Below are 21,965 nucleotides of genomic sequence, written 5' to 3'. Positions count from 1 at the left end.
TCTACTTTTGGAGACTCTAGGAACCACAAGTAACCCTGCATTCTGGGAGCGCAGTGCTCTGGTGGGGTAGTAAGGTACTATGAGCTCTTTATGATAAGATGGTGCCTGACCATTAAGAGCTTTGTAGGTAAGAAGAATGATTTTAAATTCTATTCTGGATTTTACTGGAATCAATGTAGAGAAGCTAAGACAGGAGAAATGTGATCTCTTTTCCTGGTTCCTGTCAGAACACGTGCTGCAGCATTCTGGATCAGCTGAAAAGTCTTAATGGACTTTTTCGAGCAGCCTGATAATAAAGAATTGCAGTAATCCAGCCTAGCAGTAACAAATGCATGGACTAGTTTTTCTGCATAATTTTTAGACAGGATATTTCTGATTTTCGCAATATTACGTAGGTGAAAAAAGGCGGTCCTTGAAATTTGCTTAATGTGAGACTTAAACGACATGTCCTGATCAAAGATAACTCCAAGATTCCTCACGGTGGTGCTGGAGGCCAGGGCGATGCCATCAAGGGAAACTATATCTTTAGATAATGCGTCACGGAGGTGCTTGGGCCCCAGAACAATAACTTCAGTTTTATCTGAGTTTAACATTAGAAAATTACAGGTCATCCAGGTTTTAACATCCTGAAGGCACATTTGAAGTTTAGCTAACTGATGAGTTTCATCTGGCTTGATTGGTAGATATAACTGAGTATCATCTGCATAACAATGAAAGTTTATGGAATATTTCCTGATAATATTGCCTAAAGGAAGCATATATAAAGTGAACAGGATTGGTCCGAGGACAGATCCTTGAGGAACTCCATCGTTTACATGTAAAACTGAAATCGGTCTGATAAATAAGACTTAAACCAGCTTAGAGCGGTTCCTTTAATGCCAATGAAATGTTTCTGTAATAGGATCTGATGGTCAATGGTATCAAATGCAGCACTAAGATCTAGTAAAACCAGTACAGAGACAAGTCCTTTGTCTGATGCAATAAGGAGGTCATTAGTAATTTTCACCAGTGCTGTCTCTGTGCTATGATGAACTCTAAATCCTGACTGAAAATCCTCAAATAAACTATTGCTCTGTAGAAAGTCACACAGCTGTTTAGCAACTGCTTTCTCCAGGACCTTAGAGAGAAATGGAAGGTTAGGTGATTGAACATTTCTGTAACTTTCTGAAACCATCAATCTGAAGTTAATGCCAACTTTACGCAGCAATTGGCCAGGTGTGCCGAGTTGAGAAAGTATGCCGGGTGTGAACTTCTCTATCTAGCTCTTTATTAATTACTTACACAGTTCTTTACATTTCCTTCACTTCCACTTGTACAACCGAGTGCAACGCTATGGATGCTAATTGAGGAATGTGCTTGAAACTGTACTCCAGTACTGTTAATTCCTATTCTCCCAAATTTCTGGATCCTTCACTTCCCATAATGCAGGCAATAGTGTATTTTTGTCAGACCGTCCTTTTTCTTGTAAATGCCCCTGTATATCGAACTCCCTAACTCCAACACAGTCGAGATAACCCTGATGACATCACTAGAGACGTGATAGAGGTCCCGCAGAGCCACAAAAAACATTATACAACTGTTTTTTACCATGTGAGAAGAGCTCACCTGTGTGAAATTGGTGGAATTCACCATTAATTGGAGCTTTGTACCTTAAAAATGGTTTTTCATAAGTGGTTTCCACCAGAGAAATACATGCTCTCTGCACCCTGGTGTGTTAACAGCGTTGTTAACACAATGGACAACAGGAGAATCTAGCACTCTTCAAGTAAGGGTATTAAGCTTTTTTCTCCTTGAAGCTGGTGATCAGGAGTAGTTGGACACAGAACACTCATATTCACATTTTAATGAGATGCTAAGCTGATGTTTTAAGCTGAAGAAGACTCTTGTGATTCATTCGGCACCCAACCCACTAACCCGACCACTTCGACATTAGAAGCAGCTTTTCTCCTCACACAAGTGGGACCATCCGAGTAGACTAACTTCACTGCTTTATGCAGGTCCCCAGAGACCTTCCCCCAATTGTGACTGAAACGTTAATGCTCCTCATCTCCTCTTCCCAATGTAATTAACCCATACTTGTTGGGTTCATGTCCTGCTTTCTCTCAATCTGGGACACATAGCAGAGGTATGCTCTACCTCCATCTGTCCCTGGGTAGCTCCTCATATCTCACAGTCTCTCCTCTTTTGTTGTACACTTTTGATCGGCCATGTGCTGCTGCCTTTCTCAATCACAGCATACTATTATATTCTGCATCTCATGTGGATTTAGTCTCTTTAATCTTTTTGACTGTTGACTGTCACAGTGTCTCCTAAAATATAGTTCATGTTCATAAGTAAATGTATCCTCCACCACATTAAGTTTAAGGACAATACATCAGAACACCAAGCTCAGGTCTGATCTGTGCGTCTGTCTGTGTGTGTGTGTGCGTCGTTATGCGTGTCTGTGTATGTGTGTGGGTTGTTGTGTACGTGGCGTGCATGCATGAGTGTGGATGTGTGTTCTCTCCTCCTCCCCCCCAGCTCAAGTTTGACAGCGATGGAGTGTGCGTATGCTGTGAGCTACAGCAGCAGAGTTCAAGCTGCAACAACCTGGGAGAGACGCTGAAACTGAATCCACTGAGGGACTGCAATACCATACGCCTACGTCTCAAGGTGGGTGGAAGCCAGTATGGTTTTGTATTGTGCTGCTGGTGAGAGCTATGATGTTTATAATATTTTTACAACCTATACACTTATATGTATATAAGTTACTCTGTGGTAAATTGGATTCATTTGTCAAATCCAGTCTTTAGGACTGTTAATACTGTTTGTTGCAACCGATGCAACTGTACTAAAAAGACAATGTACCATATGTACTGATGATAATAATAATACTAATAATACTAATAATAATAATAATATTTATAGAGCACTTTTTTAAACAATAAGCACAATGTTTTTTTCAAAGTGTGTTTTCCTGGCAATCCGTCCACTATTTTTTGATAGATTTTAGTCTGAACCATTTAAAGAAAACAGCTGTATCCTCTTACTTTTCACGTTGTGCCAATATTTTATTGCGGTACAAAGTTTTCTGTTGCCCTTGTCAAGAATGGTAGATGTTGACTAATGCAGCCATGTTTCATGCTGGCATCATGGCTGGCTTTAACCACACTTGCCATTGATGTGGCCAGATTGAGCGACAACTCCAGAAAATCTGTATTAATCAAACAACAAATCTGAATCTTATTTGCAAAAATTACATTTCATTCTTTATTTACTCATTTACTTGTTTTTGCAATAAGAATTAAAAGTTCAAATGTGTCGAAAACTGAAGTTTAAAGCTACTTGATTGTTACCTGCAAGACCTTTCAAGACTTATTTCAAGACTTATCCTATTTTAAGCTATGCCGGCATGGCTGTAGGGATGACAGTTTTAGTCAGTTGTTCAGCCCACCACTTTGGTCCAGACTGGACCAAATATACAACAAGGTTGCCATGAAATTTTGCAAAGATATTACTGTCTTGTAAGGCAAACTTTATTTTCAGTGTAAAGGTCAAATGTAAACAGCAGCAACAAGATGATAAAATGGTTTCATCTAAGTGTGACATTTGGTAAACAGTGTCCATCTTGACTGTGTTTAAGCACCAAGCATCATCGATGGAAACACAGTCCACTTCCTTTCATCTTGCTGGAGTCTTGCCTTGACTCGGTACTCGGTACACGGACCACCTTCCGAGTGCTTGATCCAGGATGTTAATGGGGCAGGTCTCTGTAAAGATGTGGGCACAACGGTCTCTGATTTACTGTTGCTTGACCACCATGAGTCCCACTTTGTCCAGAAAGGATCTTTAGGAGCAGCTTTAAGTCAAAGCTGGGCCAAAATGGCTTCTATCCCAGCTCTTTTTCCTCTCCTCTAAGCTATCACCTCACCCGCCATGGTAGGCTATCGGCTGATGTGGCTGGTGGATCGCTCCAACGTATGTCCGTCTCAGGTAACAAGTATTTCGGCAAATAAAGCCAGAAAAACAAAAGTTTAGCAAAGTTTAAAGGAGCTACCTGCTGCTGCTTCTAATTGAGGTGCCTCCTGCAAAACACAACATTGCCTTTAGCCTCAGCTGTACTTGCAAATGTTGGTATACTAACAGGGTAACTTAAGATTGTTAACACTAAACCTGTTTAATATCAGCATGTTAGAAGTGTCACTGTGTGCATGTTAGCATGCTGCCTTTAGCTTTTAGCTCAAAGCACTGATGTGCTTAAGTACAGCCTCACAGAGCCACTAGCATGGCTAGCATTGTTACTTCTCTGATCAGAATGACACCATTAAGTTGAATAACAGTCTGTAGTCGATCCAAAATAATTGTCTTTAAATTGCTAAAATCGTCAAGTCTGAACTGAGGCTCCAGATTTCCACTCTCATTGTATAACATATCCCGTGTGAGAACAGTCAAATACAAAAACAGTGTAAGTGTTCAGTCTCAGATTAATTGGGCAGGAAGTGGAGAATGGCAATAGCATTTGTCTTTCCCCACGAGGCAGACCTCTTAGTATGCAGTGTGGATCTACCCTGAGCTGGCTGGAGTTTGCGAGTGCGTGATCTCAGCAGATTATCTTGACTCAGAGTGTCTGCAGGAATGATATACAGTATATGCCACTCTGCCTTTATTGGATAACGACAATCATATCCATTCATTTTATGTCCCTGATTGATTATAAAACATTGATAACCAAATAAAAGACTTCATGGGATGAGGCATGCTTTTGAAAAGAGGAAAGATCAAGCACATTTGTCATTTTGATCATAGCTCATTAAAAGAGATATGGGAATTGGTGCTGTAAACCTTTATTAAGGGCCAAAGTAGTCAGATTTGTTGAGTTATGTGTAAGAGGAAGCTGTCATGCCAGAGTCCCCAGAGTCCTCGGCCATTTCAGATGGCTGTTAGGCTGTCGCTGATCATAATGAAGTCATGATGCAGCTGCCATATAGTTCCTCCGTCACTAAAAAGCACAGCATATGGGGAGAACTACATTATCACAGCAGGTAGACTAAGTATTGGACCACTTTAATCTTCTTATTCACTCATTTCGCAGCAGTAGCTCTTTTCTGTTTAAAAGTTTTCTTTTCAAAGAAACAATCAGCACTGTTCATGTTGCTACTGATGTGTGCCATTCACTCTTTGCATAAACAGTACATTTTCATCCCATTTTTTCTTTTCATTGCACTGCCTGGGGCCACAAATTATCAGTGGGAGGTAGAATTTAGATAATTTGCGATTTCCTGTACGGGGGTGGATGTGTAACCTTGCTGTGTAACTCACTAACCGGATTGGCTTAAGGCAAGGTATCTTCTAGAGGTTAAATATCTGATGAGCAGGCATGTTAAACAGTTTCTGTAGAGGCATTATTACATTTCTTTGCCTGCTAGGATTTATTATGTCATCATGTCCATTGTGGTCACAAGAGAAATCACAGAAATGGACTGTAAATGAACTCAGAGGAAGCCGTCATAAATATTTCTTGACTTACTAGATGCTTGCAGTTTGACTTTGTGATCTCCAACTCCGGTGTTTGAGAATTGTTTGAAAAAACTACAGCTTCAGCTTTATCTCAGGAAAGCCTCTTCAAAAACAAAGTTGCACAGCAGGATAGATAAATGATCGACAGTGAACATATTTCAGTCAGCAAACTTGCATCAAATGTATTTAACATGTGAATACAGTGAATGTACAGAGTTGATGTTGGCCCTGGTCTCATCACAATCTGCAGGGATACACAACTGCCTATAATTTGTGTGGTGTGTTTGGTACCGTTTGCTGTTGTCTCAAACCAGCAACTCTTCAGCTGATTGATTTTTGTTGAATTGTTGTGAAAAGGCTGTTTTACTCGTCATTCAACCTCAAGAATGTGTGAATTCCTCCATTCATTGCATTTTGTACACATTGTTGTCCTGTGCCTCGTCATCTTTCACAAGTAAGGCCACAGACAAGCACACATCTGTCCACAGCAAAGCAAGACCATATTCTCAATTTGTATTCTGAGCCAATGATGGAACATTTAATCACAATGAAAGACGTGAAAATGTCTGCAAGATTCTTTGATCTACAGAAACAGACTACTGACCTTTTTGGTCGGTTTTTTGGTTTATTGACATTCTAATGTTTTTGTAAAATGCCACACATCTTACTTTGTCAGGGATAGAATCATAAAACCCAGGATTTATTTCCATCTTTGTGTCTGGTGTTTTTGGTTAGCATTTGGTACTGTATTTTCTCTCATGCAGGCACAAAACAGAAGCAGCCAGTTGATGATACAGCCAGCTGTAGTTCAAACATAAGACGTGAGATTATGTGAGGATCATCAATCTGTCTTTGTTGGCACTAGCTCTGAGGTCAGATGGTGTGTCAGGTACTATAACATGGATTAAACTGTGTACCTGTGTCAAAGAGGATGGGTGTCAACTTTTTAGGGAGTCTTAGCCTTCCATTATGGCTTTCAAGCAGAAATCCAGAAGGAACATTGGTTGTTGTTCATCTAGCAGGACAGACAGAGCGTGATCCACCTGGATTGCAGAGCATGGTGCTGCCCTTTGCTACTCGGAGCCTGTCACAATTTAGGGAAGTAGACAGAGCATCTAGTGGAGGCATGTGTGTAGTTTGTTCCTGGTCAAGAACTTAACAGTCTGAGAGGCAATTAATTAAGCCCTCTGTAAGGCCCAGAGTAATATACAGTCTGCCACTATGAGGTTGTTGTCAGACAAGTCTGTCTGACATAAATGTTGATCAACTTTCAAAGCACAATATGGAATTTTAGTTATTTCAATTTGTTTCTACTTTTAAAGCAGAACATTTTCCATTCACTTCACTGTGGTATAAGAATCGACTTGCAGAGGCCTGAGACTTAGTGAGTTAATTCATTACAGTGAACCCCATAACCGCTTTTACTGAACATTATGACTCTTCTATTGTGATCAAAGTTATGTTATAATTGACCACACGCTAAGCCACGCCCCCCTTAGTTACTGTTGCTAAGTCGGACAAACTGTCGGACCTGTTGGACTTTATTGCGGTGCTGCCACTGTCTGTTACTGCACTCCCTGGAGAAATATTGTCTAATTTTTGGAAAAAACAATCTCAGAAAGCAGACAGTTTTGCAGTTGAATTGTGCATTTGAAGGTTGTATTCAGGCTGTCAAACTGATGTGAAAAAACAAAGATAGAAGCTAAAGCCTACTGATCACAGATTAACTTAAAATTGAACCACTGAAATAACTTATCTGAGAACAATGATATTAAGGATCAAGCGTGTTCCTGTACAGCTGGGTAGGTCCCTATTCACTATGACAATCATTAAAAACCAGAACAGTAGGGCTTTATAACATTACATTCAGCAGTAAGTTAGCTAGCGTTAGCTAACTAACATTACATTAGGAACAATCCACAGCCAACATTTTTCTGGATTTGTTTTAGGTTTTGCAAAGAGAATAAATTGTACTTCTTCTTTCAACCTCTCTGGGTAGCTACTGTAATGATTACAAGTGCCCCAGCAACAGCATTTGACCATATCTTGGAAAAAATACGGCAAAATAAAGATAGAAAACAACTCTTTTTGCATTAGAGTCAATGGAGCGCAGCCGTGAAAGTGTCGGACCTCAGTTAGAATGAGTCCAATACTGCACTGTGATTGGCCAGCTGTGTATTCAGGGCGTGGCTTAGCGAAGGGTCAATTGTCTGGTAAAGACAATCATTTGTCTGCCCTACATTACCACATTACCATGTTTACTGTGATGGATTGCTTTTCTTGAGCAGGTTGTGGCATGCCTCTTCTTCAGATATCTTGCCTTTACTAAACTACTGTAATTCTCACCATGCTAAAAGCAGTTACAATCTCTTTTCGCCAGTTCTGTTTAATGACTGCTTCTATGTTTAAAATGTCAGACAGACTTGTGCTCCTTCCTCAAGAAGTCCAGACTTTCCTCCTACACAAAACATGTTCCAAGCTTGTTAGCTTCCAATACAAACATGTATTAGTTTAGTTTATAATTGGCACTGCACAACTTCAACTTCACTGGTTCCAGCTCATCTCCGCTTTAACTTCCATCTCGCACAGACTTGATCTTTGGCAGCTAGTTACTGGATAACAAACATGTTTGAAAAACAGTTGCAGGGCTGGTAACTCCGAACACCCCAAATGCCAACGTTCATTTTATATCATAATCTTCAAAAGGAATGTAAGTGACTAATGGGATCTGGTTTGGCAAAACATCACTGCTTGCCATAAACACCTAGCCTGAACCTCCTTTAAAAAAATCAAGGTATCTGCATCCTGACAAGAATCCACCTGGCAGATCTCTGTTGGGGAAATGTATGTCCTCTCTGCAGATTCTCAGAAGCCTAATACAAGTGGGGTTTTTGAATGTCAGTCGGAATTATATGCCTCCTGAATCTGATGAATAATCTGAGCGACGGGCTGGAAAACACTTTGTGTAGTAACTGGGGAGCTTCATTCATGAAATTCTCTCTGGTTATTGTCTCTAAGGAATTATATTATATTCATAAATTAGGGGTTGTACCCTTGTGGGTGTACAGTATGTTTGTGGTGTTGCAGATGTATGAGCTGGAGAATTTCTAAGTTGATTCAATGTACTTACTCTTGTTTTGACGTAAGATATTTAAAGGAAAACTTCCACAGTCAAATTCTCTGCCACACATTCACCCCAGATCCTGCCTTCTCTCCTCCTCCTCCTACCTCTCACCTTTTGACAGTCGTACACTGTGTGTGATAAGAGTCCTGATAATAGTATTATCATAGTGACTGCATAAGTGAATTTATTGTGACAGATAAAGAAGAACAACATATATTTTGTGACTGTATTGAAACACCTAAAAGGGCACACACACACACACACACACACACACACACACACACATATATATTTATACATATGATATATATATTTTTTTTCATTTTGAAGCTGCTTCAATACAAGCTGCTATCATCCTATCTCTCTCAACATGCTCTATGTTCTAGACACCTGCTATTCCCAGAGCTAATTTCCAGGCAGGTGGTATTACTGTTCCTCTGCTCATCTTGGAGAAATTAACTCATGTTGTACAGTTATTATAGGTTAATGTGTTAGGACATACAAAACTCAATATGGTTATAAAATGGGGCCACTTAAAGATGGTTATTTTCTACCTTTTTAGAAGAGTAGCACAAGCAGCAGCATAACGGGACTGCAGTCATACATCTTTTCTCTGATTCATGGTGCTAGGCTGGTATTTCTCCAGCATGAGCATTTCTTTTTGCTGACAGATTCAGTACTGGTTTGTCCCCTTGCAGTTCTCTGCATTGGCAGAGTGTGAATGTATAAATGCTCGTGCTTAACCTTGGATGTTTATGAGGTTGTTTTCCCTATTACTGAATTTGTTTGCTAGGCTTGCATGTAAGCAGACATCATATTGGTTTTCATCAGCATTCAGTGCAATGCAAACTCTTCTTAGTGCTGTGTGGTTACTAAACCATTTTTAGAAGTGTTCTCTCACTGCAGTGCCACCCTGCTATGCTTTTCTAAACTTGGTTATCTTACTGGCGATGTCAGCGCTGTTTGTGCCACCTTTCTGTGTTTTCTCCAGTTGTTCCACATTCACCTTTTTTTCCTCGTATTACTCATCTTTATGTTTATAATGTTAACTGTCTTCTCTTCCTCTCTCCTCTTTTCACCTTCTCTCCTAAACCTTTGTCAATTCTCTTATTTTTCACACTCTTCCTCCTTCCTCTTCTTTTGTTCCCCGTTCCTCTAACAGTCTCTTCCTCCCCCCCCTGTCCTTTAGGAGCTGCTGTTCAGCGTATGTGCCCTTAACGTCATCTCCACCATTGTGTGTGCTCTAGCCACTGCCATGTGCTGTATGCAGATGGTCTCAACTGATGTGCTGCAGATGGTGAGTGTGAAGGAAGGGAGGACGAGAACAATAACTGACTTTCTGTTCTTTTCAGTGACCACCGTGCAGTTAAAAGAAAAATCCCTTTTTTGTCTGAAGACCATTATCATCAGGTTAGATAAACACATGTAGCTATGGAAGAGGATGTGCCCAGCCTTAATCTGTTTTACAGTAAGATAGTGGAAAGTAAAATTGAGTTTTTGGTTGAATCATCCTGCATGGTAATGTAAACACACACAGTGACAGTCAATTGCCACAGGACCTCTCTCAGTGAGTTGCTGCATCTCAAAAATATGTTGGATTTGAAGAGAACAGCTTAACATCTCACTGGATTTTTTTACTCAAAGGTACAACGTCCTCAGTATGACCCTCTTTTGTCATTTTATGTGGAACAATGAATTAAGCATGAAATGCTTTCATTCATGAGGGAAATTAGTATGGCGTATTCAAACACCAACAACAGTGATTTCATGCCTCTAAACACATCGACGACTGGAAAGGTAGAGAAACACTACTTGATACTTGATAGCTTTGCAGTAATATCTGATGCAAGAACCTTTTACACATTTTATGAACTACGCTGTCAATTTTGGGCGTGCTGAAAACAGTCTGGATATTAAAGCTGGTGCCATGCGCTGGACGTGAAGCTTGCTTTGATAAGCTTTGATAACATGTCGAAGTGGCAGGAAATCAGCAGTGAATTTAGTATATAGTAGGTGCTAAAATAAAGTTTAACTCAGAGTACAAAGTCCAGACATTAAATTAATTTAATCTCCATTTGAGTCACAAGGCAACAAAATCCATGTGTAAAGCAGACAAACTTTTGTGAAATCTGTGATTTTTGAGTCAACTGGAAACGTTCATGTGACCTACTGAAAATAATTATATCTCATCACCATTATTGAAATTATGATTATTATTTATAATCCTGATATTCATTTACTTTGTTATGTTCTGTTCTTATTTAAAGCTGCTTTAATCAATATTTCTATATTAACAATGGGTTGTTTGACAACGTGTGTATATGCACATATGTGAAAGGGGTTGTTTGTGGTGATGAACCCACAGAGTATTATGTCGTATTAGTCCTAGTATTAGTGTCGTCTCTGTTTTCAGTGAAGAATCTCTCATAAACCCACTATATGCTGGTGAACATAATGGAGCATTTAGTAGCTAAAAGAGACAGATATTTCCCTCAGGAGTTGGTACAGACCAAAACAGAGCTAGCAAAGAGATTGAATATTTGACTCTGACGTTAATGATAATGTTACTCCATGTCTACAGGCTGTGTAATTGTTTGCTCAACTTTACAAGGTGCTTATATGTCAATGGTAACTACATAGATGAATACTTGTTTGATCCCTGGGACATGACCATAGGAAAAAAGTCACATATATAAATGAGTAATATCCTTTTTTAAGAAGATAAAAATAAATTTACCCGAAGCTGTTTCAACTATACACCAATTAAAAATGGGACTGAAACCTCCTTCTCAAGTTGACATAAGGACTTAATTAACAGTGGTCCCTGCTTCAGTGCCCTATTTTCAGATTATCAAAACTATGGACACGTCATTCTCAGAGCATCTTACTGTCTAGACCTGTGACGGGTGAGATTTACTTAATGATTAATTAATAATAATGATAAATTTTTACATAAATGTATGAAAACAGAAAATATTTAATATAATATATGTAAATATTTTATTTGATAAAAAGCAGACATGCACACGACACAGAAAGAAGTCAAGTTTATTTGTATGGCACCATTCATCCAGAAGGCAATTCAAATGCTTTACATTACATACAAGGAAAGACAATAAGAAAAGATATAAAAGAAATGCAATCTAAAACGACATAATAAAAAGTTACTCATGAATAGGTTTTTAGGAGTAAAACAAAATAAAATAGAAGATAACGATAAGCTAAAATAGAAAAAGACAAATCAAACCGTAGAAAATAAAAGGGAAAAAGCACAGTGTCTTATCTCTAACAGTCTCGCAGAGTTTGTAAGAGTGGCCTCGTTTCCCATTTACCACAAGAGGTGTTAACCTTTTATTTAGCTCAGTAAATTTAGTCAAGTCAATAGCAGTGGCAGCCTGGAGATTAAAACAGCAGACTGACTGTGTGTGTGACTGGAAAGCTGTCCCACTTAGAAATGTCTGAGTGAGGAAAGTAAATGAGCAGTGCTTTCAGAGGTGCTGTTGAGGTGCCACTGAGCAAGGCACTAGACTTGCAGCTGCTGCAGTAAAGCTTGTTCAGTGACCAACAGCACGTGGATGTGAATACATGTAAATGCAGTGGAGAGGTGCTGTGAAAAGACACATTTGCTTATCCACATCTCCCTGGATAAATTATTGTCTGAATAAACAACAAAGTACCATGTGTAATAAAGACCTGATAATGGATGTTTTTATGCTGTGTTTCAGTTTATGCCGCACAGAGCGAGAGCCCTAAATGCTGACTGCATGACCCCCCATGGAACCATCCTCCACCAAACACTGGACTTTGATGAGTTTATTCCTCCCATTCCCCCACCACCATACTACCCCCCAGAGTACACCTGCACCCCCTCAATGGATGGACAGAGGTGAGAGGCAAAATACTACCCATCAGCATCACATTTGTTTCTCTGTACTAAAACAAAGTGCTCAGTGCTTCCCAAACTGTGGTACCAGTGTATCTATACTTTATGGGAATACACAATAAAATTGTAATTTGCTAACAAATATAGTCCAAAGTCCAAGATAGTGTAATTATGCACAATAGTCTACTTAGAAATCCACCCCCCTTTATAGATGTATAACTGCCTTGTAGTCCCAAATACTTTGGCAATCCCCCAACTCTAAATTCTTCCATAAATTCGGTTCTTGTTACAGTACAACACAAAACAATACAATTCAGCTATATTGTTCACCATGGTGGAAAAGAACACATTAATGATATTTGTGACATCAAATCTTTGTGTACAGACAAACAACAATCACTGATCAGTTATATTCAAAGTTCAGTGCAATCCACACATGTAGTAATGTTTGTTATATTAAGTGAAACAAAAACTGCAGATTAATTACAGTGAGTAAATTGGTAAATTACTGATTGTAGTGGGAAATGTGTAAATATTTTTCTTTTGCCAAAGGCAACATAACGCATCTCCCAGAGGGCAGCTACTCAAATTGGGTATCAAGTCAGCGGCGCTGCATGTTCTCCTTAGGAATACATTGGGCACTGTTCCTGGGATTTTACTTTTATTCACATAGATTTGTGGAACCTATAGAAAAGTCGTATTGATATAGAGACCTATCTCAAAATGCCAATAGGCACTAAAAGTAGGATTCTGCTGGTTTCAAAAAGATATCAGTTGTTCAGGATATTGTACATGGCTCAGTGCCCCCTCCTTGAATTGCATTAATATCTGCAAGAGGAATGAGTGGGAAGTGAGCACTTGCTTTTATTAAAGTTTCCAGTTTTACATAATAGCAGACATATTTAAGAATCTTCAGGATTCATTTTTTGCCTATAACTATTTCCTGTAACTACCTACCTCCCTCTCCACAGAGACCTGAAACAAATCAGATATTGGAGGTCCCTATGAAATATTGATCATAGGGTTGGTCGGTCAAGCAGAGGAAAGTTTTTGGAGAGACTACCCTAAACACCTAGAATCTCCTGTGAGATGGTGAATATACAGATGCCAAAAGCAATGACAAATCCAAATCCATCATATAAAGCAGCAATGGTGTCTGTTTACCATCTGGCTGTGACCATCACTTGTAATATTATCATCCATGGTCAGATCAGAGCATCTCCCTCCGTTAAGCAGCTGCGACATCAGTGCTTCTCAGCTGTTGTGACCAATGGGCTGTCCCCTCCCTCATCACTCCCTCTACTTTCTCTGTCTTGCCAGAGAGAGAGAGTGCTGTTGATGTAGCCATTTGGCAGGAAGCCACATCTGTTTGTCAATTATGCCATAAATATCAACAAGGCAGAAGAAGCATTTATGGTGTCCCTGCCCAGGGCCAGGGATGTGTCATGACATCATCACGCATCGGATGATTGGTGGAAACTCTCAGGTTGTATTTCATGCTCTGGCACTTTAGAGGAGAATGGTGTTGTAATTAAAAGATATGGCTGCGTGCATGGCTGCTTATTCCTGATTGGCACCATATTAATCAGTGGTGGCGCACACGGAATATTACACTACCTGTATATATCGTCTGGATTGGAGTGTCGGGGACAAGAGGATATTTTTTTCATCCTTTCTATCTTAATGTTTTAATGGACAATATTGCCTACTGTATTTTTGACTGAGATAAAATGGATATGTGTGACTGACTTAATGTACTCTCCACTCTTTGGATCTTTGGTTGTTCGAAGTACGATTTGGATTTTTAGGTTTTGTTGTTTATTGTTTGGTTGAAACTGTTCTGTTATGCCCCTGACAGAGGCCTGCACTTGGACTTCCCCCATTCTCCCTTCAGTGCCATCTATGGGGTACCCATCAACAGCCCAGGGACACTGTACCCAACTGACCTGCCTCCTCCGTATGAGTCTATAGTGGGGCAGACCCCTGCCAGCCAGGTGAGAAGTATCTGCCCGCTCATCCCTTAAAACAACACTGTCTCAAGAGGCAACTGGGCCTGGGACATGACATTAATTTCTCTGTTTTTAAAGAGAGCAAACCAATCCACAAGTCAGTTAACTTCTTTAAACTTACATATAAACATATGTATATATGTATAGGCTACATATATTTTACATATGTGCAGTAGTGAGTCAACAGCCATGCTAGCAGCTCTGTGAGACTGTACTGTGGCACATCAATACTTTGAGCTAAATGCTAACATCAGCATGCTAACAATCTTACAATTGCTAACATGTTGATGTTTAGCAGGTAGCCTATAATGTTTATGATTTTCACCATCTTAGGTCACAGGAAGCATGTTATATGTGTTAGCATTCTAAGATTTACTAATTAGCATTAAACACAAAGTGCAGCTGAGGCTAAAGGGAATGTCATGTTTTGCAGGTATTTGGTCATAAACAAAAAAAACAGACCTTATGATTAGATGACATTCATCCTGAGGAGGACATGATTGGCTGAAACTAATTTAATGACAATCCATCAACCAATAGTGTTGAGATATTTTACTAAAAAACACAAGTCAGCCTCATGCTAGACAAAAAAGGGAATCACCAAAGTCATTAAAATTTTGAAGAACATGAATGTCTGCCCAAAATTTCATAGCAATCCATCCACTATTTGTTGATATATTTCACTCTGGACTGAAGTGGGGGGCTGAACAACTGACTAACATTGTCTGCAAGTAAGGTCTGCAGGTAACAGTCAAGTAGCTTGAAGAATTTAGCTTCACCCTCCACTCCACACATTTAGATTTTCAAGCAATTGAGTAAATAAAATCTTTGAAATCCAGTTTTTGCAAATCAGATTCACACACTGTAGTTTGTTGGTTGATTATAACAGGAGTTGTCTCTCAGTCTGGCCACTCAAATGGATTTCAAACAGTGACTCAAAATAGTGGCATCAATGGCAAGTGTGGTTAAAGCCAGCCATGATGGCAGCATGAAAAATGGCTGCGTAACTCAACATCTAACATTTCTGAGAAGTGCAACAGAAAACTTTGTACAGCACTGAAATATTGGTACAATGTGAAAAGGAAGCGGATATGGCTCCACTCTTTTCTTTCAGTGGTTCAGACTGAAATATATCAACAAATAGCGGATGGATTGCCACGAAATTTTGTACAGAGATTCATTGTTCCCAGAATCCGAATGACTAAGGTTATCCCCTAACTTTTTCCAATTGTGTTTTTATCAACTGAGGAATATCTCCAAAATTAGATTAAATCACTTCTGTCCTTCATTAACACAGAGATAACTACACATGCTCTTATAGCCTCCCGCTTCAGTTACTGTGTATTTGCTCATTTACTTGCCTAAACAATTGAACTATGGAGCTGCTCCAAATTGTTACAAACTCAACAGCTAGATTATTGACCAAAACAAAGTGATTCTCACACATGACACACAATTTTCTTTTATAATCCATTTTAAAATTATTTTAATCACATACATAACTCTGAATGATACTGTCCGAACAGGCTTATAGTCCAGGGTGAAAACAAATGGTGATCAAGCCTTTGCAGCACTTGCTCCTCGGGTCTGGAACAGCCTTCCACTGAGCATCAGATCAGCTAAATGTGAATAATATGATATCATAGACCAAATTTTACTCAAAAACTCAATGCGAAATGGCATTGCTACTGTGTTCATCTTATGACTGCATTTTTGTAGATGATGCCTGTCAAGTATTTAAGGAAAAAATACACAGCCAGTGTATAGTCAGCTGTTCCAGACTTACTGAGGCGGTGTCCCTTGACTGTCATGTTGAACTGTCTGATCAGAGCTTTTTCAGCTACATCTCATTGTTCATAGCTAAAAATAACTTTATAATGTGGAAGCACATCCTTTTACCTTCCATTATATTCTCAGCATCATTTAACACCTTAGGCTTTTAATCCCTTGTTGCCATTTTACGTGCTAAAGCCGTAGCTCTCTCCACACCCATTTTTAATAGTGTACTTCAAATAGGAATCTGCAGTAGGTTTTCTCACCTGCAATAGATTAGCAGTGGTTGCTGTAAATAACTAATGGAAACAGGCAGTGACAGATTGATTGTGTGAGAGAACAGTCAGATGGCAGAAGAAACTCAACTGATGATTTCAAGCTTAAGACTCCGCATGATGTGAAGTTGTTTGAATGTATGTATGTCATATTGTACCTTTAAAGCATATGAGTGAATCTAGTTAAAGATTCTTATTCAACTCTACATTATACAGTAGTTTTCTCCACTGGTACACCTACCTTCTTAGCTGAGACATTTCTGTTCAGTGTGTTATGGTCTTACAGAGCCCTCTACAGACTAAACTGTGTTGTTGAGTGTTAGGTGCCACACAGCTGCTTTTATGCTACTTTTTATTCAAACAGGGCTGTGATATTTTCCTCTTTACAGGTTACCACCAGCATAGAGCAACAAGCCACTGAATCCAGTCTGTGTGAGAGAAACACTACTGCAGGACTCAGCACTCAGGGTAAAGACAGCTGGATCAGTGAACACTGCAGAGGATTGTCGAATGTTTTTGTCTACTAGTAGTCATGCTGATGATATTTTCTCCCATTTGTTCAGCCTCGGTGGACAGTGCATCACTGATGGTGTCTGAGGTGGCTGATCAGGACCAGACATGCTCCTCAGAGGACTTGTGCTCCCTGGAGGTCCAGGGCTCTGACTCCTCTCCCTATGGCATGCTCCACACTGCCCCCATTGATGGAAGCTGCACCAGCCTGGAACTTTGTACACGCCATCGTGGCCTGCCTAACACTGACGTTCGCCCCAATGATACAGGATACAGTGAGTCTTCACACACCCAGGAGTCTCTGGAACGCTCTCCGGACTGGTCCTCAGAAAACTACAGCAACATGGACCAGGAGGATTCCACGGACAACACACATCCATGTGAAGAACTCAGGGCTGCAATGCACATATGTGACGAGCTTGCATCAGCCAAACATTTACCAGAGGAGCCACCTAAAGCATCAACTCACTCCCTCATTAAAGCACGAATGATGAGCCGGAAGCTCACTCTCCCCGTCACTCTCCCTCCGCCACCTCAGCCTTGCTCCCCCACCTCTGTGGCCTCCTCTGGTGGAACTTCAGGCATCAGCCCCTTGGCTCCTTCTCCTTCCCCTTCCCCTCCTAGCAGGCCACGTGGCCCCAGGCTGTGCTTCAGTGTTTGGTCATCCTCCTCCACATCACAGCCCCCCTCTACCTCAGCCCAAAGTGGCTTCTCACCCTCAGAGAGGCCTCGGGTGTTTCGAGCAGCCAGGAGGTACCGCAAACTGGCACGCATTGTCCGTTCCACCAGTGACCCTATCTCCTGCTCATCTACGACAGCAAGTGAGTGTGGCAAAAATGTTACACAAGACTTACACTGCAGCTTAAATACTCTATCTAAGCATCACTAGAGTGATCAGCCTTTTAGAGCTTAAACAATTAGTCAGCTGATGCATCATTATTGAGTCATTTTTCAAGCAAAAAGGTCCAAACATTGTTTGGTTCCAGATTCTTTGGAATCATAAGGTTTCTGACTTGGTTTGAATCTGATTTGATCTGACAAGAAATTTGTGCTACTTTCTGACATTTTATAGACTAAACAACTAATCAATTAAACAAGGAAAAAAATCGGCTGATCCATTGATAATAAGATTAATCATTGGTGGCAGCCCTACAGCCTTCCATTGTCAATAAGCAGAATAAGTGGATCACTCACTAGCAACCACTAAGTAAGTTTCTTGTCTCCCTCTGCAGGAGAAAATGTGAGCTGCACTTCTGCAAATAACCCTGCTGCTGAAGATTCAACTCATACATCACCAGAGCAAGGTAACTGTGAATTCATGTAATGGTGGGTCATCTGCTGCTTAACAGCATTCACATCCCATTTTGTAAAGCAATCAGACTTGAAGGAAAAACTGTGAATCTAACTTAATTGAAACAAATACACAGTCACTGTACGGTAAAAAACATTTAAAATGTTGAGATAAACTGAAACATTAAGTATTCTTTAATGGTTTCAGAAAATTTAAAAAAAAGCCTGAGCCCATTTTAACTAAGCTGATAATAACAATGTGTTTCATCGTGATGTATATGATTTCATGTGTTTTGACAGTTCTTCTTCGTCTTATCTTCAGAGCCAACAGGCGTTTCAACAGATGCTGTTGGAGCAAAACCCAGTCACATATGTGTCAGGAAGCAGCAAAAGGAGGGCAGGAAAGTTGATATCCACCTTAAACCACGAGCCATGCACACACACTCCTCCCACGAACGCCCACACTCCCTCGCTGACCTGAAGATGTACAAAGACACCAAAATACTGGTGGCCAAGTTCCTGGAACATTCGAGCTGCAGTCTGCCTCCTGAAGTCCAGCAGGTTGTTAACAACATCAAGTGTGTCATCAAATCGGATGAGAAACACATGGAGGAGGCCATTTTTAGTGCCAATGTCATAGATCAGGTAAAATACGTACGTTAGCCAACTGCATGTTAACATGCATATTACACAATTATTAGATAACGCTGAACCAAAACTTGCTCCAGTATTAGATGAATTGAGGTGGTCTGGGTGTCGATGAAGTGGACTGAACCTTTGGATAATGAGTATAACCTTCACAGTATAGCTAGCTCCATTTATGGCAAGTAAGTTGGCCTTGCTTTGTAATGGATACAGCAAAATTACAATAGCAGTGGAAAAGGTTGTCAATGATATGTTATTCTTTTTTAGAGCTGCACTTATGCAGGTCTTTTCTACCTTAATGAATAAAGTACTTTACAAATTGCCCCTCGCTCACACTCACACATGATGGGTGCTGGCCCTGCCAATTTTGAGCAACTTGAGGTTCAGTGTCTAGCACAAGGACATTAGGAGAGGTGGAGCTAGGAATCGAAACCGCCAACCCTGCCATTAGTGGGCAACCAGCTCTACTTCCACAGTCACAGCTGCCACTGTGCACTTTGACATATTATAAAATGCAGTTTAAAGGTGGGGTATGCCATTCTGGAGAAATCCAATACCATGACAAATATCATGATATAGAGCAAACAACAACACAGCAAGTATTGTCAAATCATGGCTGCAACAGCTAAAATATTGTTGCTTGTTCCAAGCCACTTTGTTTGTTTCCCATTTACAGAGCCAGGGCTGAGTACAAACTCCGGATTTTCATACAGCACGCACAGAAAGGACAGGCAGCGGACCGTGAGGAGATAGTCGCTTAATTTGACAAAAAGACGTGTATTGAATTAGAATCACATATCCCACCTTTAATTCATTAATTAGAATTTTACATATAAATGTTGCTGACCTTTGTTGGGGAGTTGTATTGATTCAATAAGTGTATTTCAGCTCAGTTCAATAACTATTTAATAACATCGAGCAACGTGTCTCTCTCTTTCATTCCTGGGTATGTGTTGCACAGGTGATGACCCAGCGCACCATTGGCAGTTCCAGGAAGCATGGCCACGAGGATCTTCACCTTCAGAGCTGCGGTGCTTTGAGTTCATCCCCTTCCATGCGCCGTCCAAAACACCTCCCACAGATAACCAGCGCCTCCATCAACCCACTGGATTCCCCCTCCTCTGAACAAAGCCTTGAGTGCAAAGAAACCATTCTCTGACCACTCTCCCAACAAGGACTTGGATCAAAACTCTGGGGGCATTTCAGGGTGCTGGTGTTGCAGCCATGCTCTGCTGTGCAGCAGATGTCTATTATTAATGAAAGATCATTTATCTTCACAGTGTAACTGCAGCACAGGCATACTGACATGGTCTCATGCCGAATCTCTCAGTGCCCTGTGAGGCCGTGCCAAGTCATCAGCAGAAATGGTAGCAAACTCACACTGAGCCTGCCAGTGTCTGTAGTGGCTTCTTTCTCATCAGAAAAACAAAAGGATGTTTCTCCCTCAGGGGATCTTTTCTACAGAGTTTCATCTCTTAAAAAAGAAACTAATACACAGCTGGTACGTTTGGATCTGGAACTGAAAAACTGTATTATCAGTAATCCTCTTGTCATAAGAAATGGAAAGAAATATGTTTGTATTAAACTGTAAACTGACCGGGCATTACTAGCCATTGTTTGCAGACTTTGTGGAACTGTTACTGATAGGGTGGTGAATATTTTGTGGTGCCGCTGGTTAAAGAACATCACAGATGTGGATTATTTAACTTACCTCATTGTGTTACAATTCTTATCAGTGTTACAATAAAGTATGAGTTTATATCTTGTGGTTTGTGTTCTTTTTTTCCCATTGAATGTGTCGGGATCATGTGCAGGCATTAGCATTTTAAACATCTGGTCACCTCAACCAAGTCTGGCAAAAATAATAGAAACACTGGAAAATGATAGCCTTGCAATAAATACCAGTCTGTTGAAGCTATTAATATTTGCATTTGATTTGTGTTAATGATGTTATAGTTGGTATTGTTCAAATAAATACGCAGTGATATTTCTTTTAGTCAAGGTTAGTAAGAGTCTACTGTCTCCTTGCAGAATTACCTACATTTGTAATGCTTGTGACTGACTGCAATTCTTTCAGCAGTTAGACCAAAGTTAAAAAGGCAGAGTGAGTCATTTTAAGTGAATTATCTTATGGTGAATATTAATTTGAACTATATGTGAGTTGTAACAGATGTTTGGAAACATTTCAGTTTCAAAGCAACTTAAAGAATTGGAAAGGATCAAGGCAGTCCTTACCGGATTTACTTGGTGCATACATAGGTTGACCTACCTATGATTTTCCAGTTACTCACTGCACAAAACCCCTCCAGACTGCTGACAAATAATAATTATTTAGGAAATGAATCAGCAATCATACGGCTAGTAATCTTTAACTGTACATGACATGAGATTACATGGAGATAGGCTTATGGTTAGAATTAGTTTGTGGCCCCAAAAGTTGTTTCCTAGTGTAGCTTTTTCATTTTGTGCTAAAAAAACTTGTTTTGTTTTTTTAACACACATTTTATCTTCAGTCATTGGCAAACAAAAAATTAGTGTTTGAGTGAACACACCGGACTTTCTTCAGGTTTCTGAATAAACCTGTTAATGAGAAGAGGTTTTAATGGACTGAATATATTTATTAGAAAAACTGTCGTACTAATACATTTGTAGGATTTTGTTTTTAAGACTGATCTGCAACACTTTAATATCCAAAATATGAACTAATAATTAAATCTGAAATCCTTATTTCATTATAACTGTAAAGTGTTGTTCCATTCAGCCGCGCGCTTCCGGCATTTGTGCACTACTCGCAGTATTGCAGTATCCAAATCGTTCATCATACGTGTAGACCTTAAAAGTCTACAGCCCACAAAGTGCTTACAGGCGCCAACCAACACTACAAGCAATTCCAGCAACAGATGAGCCACGCTTTCTTTATGCGACTAAGCGCTCAATTTATTTTGAAATGTATCTGCGCT

At 40.0% G+C, this 21,965-nt stretch overlaps 1 protein-coding gene across 12 annotated transcripts in view; it reads left to right on the top strand.

Annotated features, from left to right (window-relative positions):
* The window catches only part of fam189a1 (family with sequence similarity 189 member A1), a 52,531-nt gene extending 31,765 nt beyond the window's left edge, over positions 1-20,766 (top strand). For 8 of the 12 annotated variants that reach the window (XM_046033645.1, XM_046033644.1, XM_046033652.1 and 5 more), the window contains 9 exons: positions 2,488-2,652; positions 9,810-9,917; positions 12,346-12,506; positions 14,362-14,497; positions 16,950-17,028; positions 17,124-17,891; positions 18,303-18,374; positions 18,683-19,005; positions 19,967-20,766. In XM_046033645.1, coding sequence (XP_045889601.1) covers positions 2,488-2,652; positions 9,810-9,917; positions 12,346-12,506; positions 14,362-14,497; positions 16,950-17,028; positions 17,124-17,891; positions 18,303-18,374; positions 18,683-19,005; positions 19,967-20,164 — 2,010 coding nt within the window. In that variant the 3' untranslated portion in view covers positions 20,165-20,766. The remainder of the gene's footprint in view (positions 1-2,487; positions 2,653-9,809; positions 9,918-12,345; positions 12,507-14,361; positions 14,498-16,949; positions 17,029-17,123; positions 17,892-18,302; positions 18,375-18,682; positions 19,006-19,966) is intronic. The other 4 variants (XM_046033643.1, XM_046033650.1, XM_046033655.1 and 1 more) reach the window with 1 other exon arrangement.
* Positions 20,767-21,965: the final 1,199 nt, after the last annotated feature.

This window comes from Micropterus dolomieu, linkage group LG20 (genome assembly GCF_021292245.1).
Source record: "Micropterus dolomieu isolate WLL.071019.BEF.003 ecotype Adirondacks linkage group LG20, ASM2129224v1, whole genome shotgun sequence".
Taxonomy (NCBI): Eukaryota; Metazoa; Chordata; class Actinopteri; order Centrarchiformes; family Centrarchidae; genus Micropterus; species Micropterus dolomieu.
Note: the sequence above shows the minus strand (reverse complement) of the source record. Positions and strands in the feature narration are given on the sequence as shown.